We start from the raw sequence: 2,845 nt of genomic DNA on the forward strand, positions 1-2,845 counted from the left end.
TTGCCCTATTATGAACTAAATGTATTACATGAAAGGTAAATATATTATGTGAAACACGAATATGTGTAGAATTGCGTACATAAGACTTTTTCTTTGAAGCTGAAAAAGTGAACAATAAGAGTACAGAAAGTTAATATCAAACAAAAAAACTGAAACATTATACTAAGTGGATACCAAACAGAGAGTACTACATATTCTACATATTGTATATTTATGTTTATATAAAAAGTAAGTTTAATTCTATCTATAATGATGAAAGAAAATCAGTGGTTATGAAGGTCTGAGGAAGGAATGCTAAGTGGTGTGGAATCTACTTTTTGGAATAATGTAATTGTACTAAAATTTTCAAGAATATGAATATATAATAATGTGATTATACTGAAAATCATTGATTATACACATTGGATGGAAGAACCAGAAATAGCACCTATGTACAGTGAGGGAAGCATGGAGAGATTGAGAGGTGAGGAATTTTCTTGTTTGTTTGTCTGTTTTTTAATTAGAATAAGCGAAATAATGAAATGCGCTAATAATGATTGAAGTGATAAATGAATAAACATGATTATAGAAATATCAATGATTGTACCCTTTGGATGAATTGTGTGTTTATTAATATGTAGCAGCAAACTTGATCTGAAAAAATTTTTTACATAATCGCATTTCTCTGGGAGCAACTGCAGTACACCTTTACCTTACAGTATCTCTGATAATTTTATAAATACCAAATTACCTATATTAAATATTTTGCTGCTGAAAAATCAGGCAACTGTTACCGCTTTAATATTGATTCTAGGGAATATAATGAGAGATGACATGATGTCAAATAAAATATAGAAGAAACTATTGTATTTGATATTTAAAATTAAAGAAGTAGAATTTTTTAAAATTAAGCAAATAACAAATTATGTTTCTATACACTTATTAAAGTGTCTCAATTTAGATCTCCCAGTGTTTGACCTCTGTTAATCATGGGAATTTTTCTAAATTTGAGACTTATAGAAATAATGTTTCTCAACTTTTTAAAGGCCTGCTTTATGTCCTTATTTCTAAGACTATAGATAAAGGGGTTCAACATGGGAGTGACCACCGTGTACATCACTGAGGCTATTGCACTTGCCCTTGGGTTCTGAGTAGCAGCAGAACTAAGATACACCCCAAGAACTGTACCATAAAACAAGGACATTACTGAGAGGTGAGACCCACAAGTAGAAAAAGCTTTATGCTTTCCCCCAGCTGTTGAAATTCTCAAAATGGAGGATGCATTCTTAGAGTAAGAGAAAAGGATCACAGTGATTGGAATAACACCCAGAAGTCCAGTTGCAAAATACACAACTATGTCATTGAGGAAGGTGTCAGAACAAGCAAGTCGGACCACCTGATTAATTTCACAGAAAAAGTGGGGGATTTCCAAATCTGTACAAAAAGACAATCGCAAAACCATTAAGCCATGTAAAAGAGAGATTAAAACACTCAATAACCAGGATGCCAGCAGCAAGAGGCCACAGAGCTGGGCGTTCATGATGACTGTGTAGTGCAGGGGGCGACAGATGGCCACGAAGCGGTCAAAGGCCATCACAGTTAAGAGGGAGTTATCTAATTGCCCAAAAAGTGTGAAAAAATACATCTGGATGATGCAGCTTTCATAAATTATAATTTTGCTTTCTGTCTGGAAGTTCAACAGCATCTTTGGGACAGTAGTGGAGGTGAAACAGATATCTGTAAAAGACAAGTTAGAGAGGAAGAAGTACATGGGTGTGTGGAGGTGGGAGTCCAAGATGACGGCCAGGATGATAAGCAGGTTTCCAGAGAAGGTGACCAGGTACATGGACAGGAATAGCCCAAAGAGGAGAGATTGCAACTCTGTATCTTCTGAGAGCCCCAGGAGGATAAATTCTGAAACACGTGTTTGGTTCTCTGGTTCCATGTAGCTGATGATACCACTGAAAAGAGAGCAGAGAAATGCAGATTTAATCACAAGCGTATAGCATCAAATTAACATAAATTCTAAGATTTGCAAACTCATTAAGTTAATGATTTCTTATTAGATAGATAGGTAAATAGATAGATAGACAGACAGGTAGATAGGCAGAGAGATTGCTAGTTAGCTAAAATAGATAGGTAGATAGACAGACAAATAGAGCCATTTATCTGACAATAGCAGGGAAACCAAATCCTCCTGCATCTCATTGATGTTTTTTCTAACTTGCCATCCTTGTCCATAATTGTAAACATTTTCTTACAGCAATAATTTCCATTGAAAATCCTCTTAGAATTGATTTCAATCAACAAATATTTTGACTGGGAATTTTGTAACTTGTGATGAAAAATTTGCAGTAATGGATATTAGTTATGGTTGCAAAATACTCTGAATGCAATTGGTATTATGAAGTTGAATGCATGAAAATGGATAAAAAGGGAAATATTAAGTTATGTATAAGTTATTACAATAAAAAATGAAAACAAATATTTAATTAATTAGGGATACCTTGGTTTAAAGTACACTAGACTAAATACTTAAAGATATAGTTTCTTTCCAACATGACCTTATATTTAACTCAGTCCATCGCTAAATGCCAGCAAATATCTTTAGGTAATTTACAAACTAATCCTAAAATTTATCTAGAAACACACACAACCTAGAAATCTAATATAATACTGAAGAATAAGATGAAAATTTTAGAAACTATTGTGCCTGATATTACCTATCTAGCCTAAACAATACTGAAGAACAAAGTTGTAGGGCCACATTAACTGGTACCAAGATTTACTATAATAAAATAATCAAACATTGTTGTCTTGTTGAAATAAAGACATGAACTGATGTTAGAGAACCCAGAAATAGATC

At 33.4% G+C, this 2,845-nt stretch overlaps 1 protein-coding gene across 1 annotated transcript; it reads right to left on the reverse strand.

The window, feature by feature from the left end:
- Nucleotides 1-931: 931 nt before the first annotated feature.
- On the reverse strand, nucleotides 932-1,924 carry LOC101439642 (olfactory receptor 7A17-like). Its single transcript, XM_004451094.3, has one exon. The coding sequence runs from the start codon at nucleotides 1,922-1,924 to the stop codon at nucleotides 932-934; it is 993 nt and encodes a 330-aa protein (XP_004451151.2).
- Between the last annotated feature and the right edge of the window lie 921 nt (nucleotides 1,925-2,845).

Source organism: Dasypus novemcinctus, chromosome 30 (assembly GCF_030445035.2).
Source record: "Dasypus novemcinctus isolate mDasNov1 chromosome 30, mDasNov1.1.hap2, whole genome shotgun sequence".
Taxonomy (NCBI): domain Eukaryota; kingdom Metazoa; phylum Chordata; class Mammalia; order Cingulata; family Dasypodidae; genus Dasypus; species Dasypus novemcinctus.

Excerpts from the sequence above, each read along its gene's own strand:
- LOC101439642 (XM_004451094.3), bottom strand. The coding sequence starts at position 1,924 with ATGGAACCAGAGAACCAAACACGTGTTTCAGAATTTATCCTCCTGGGG.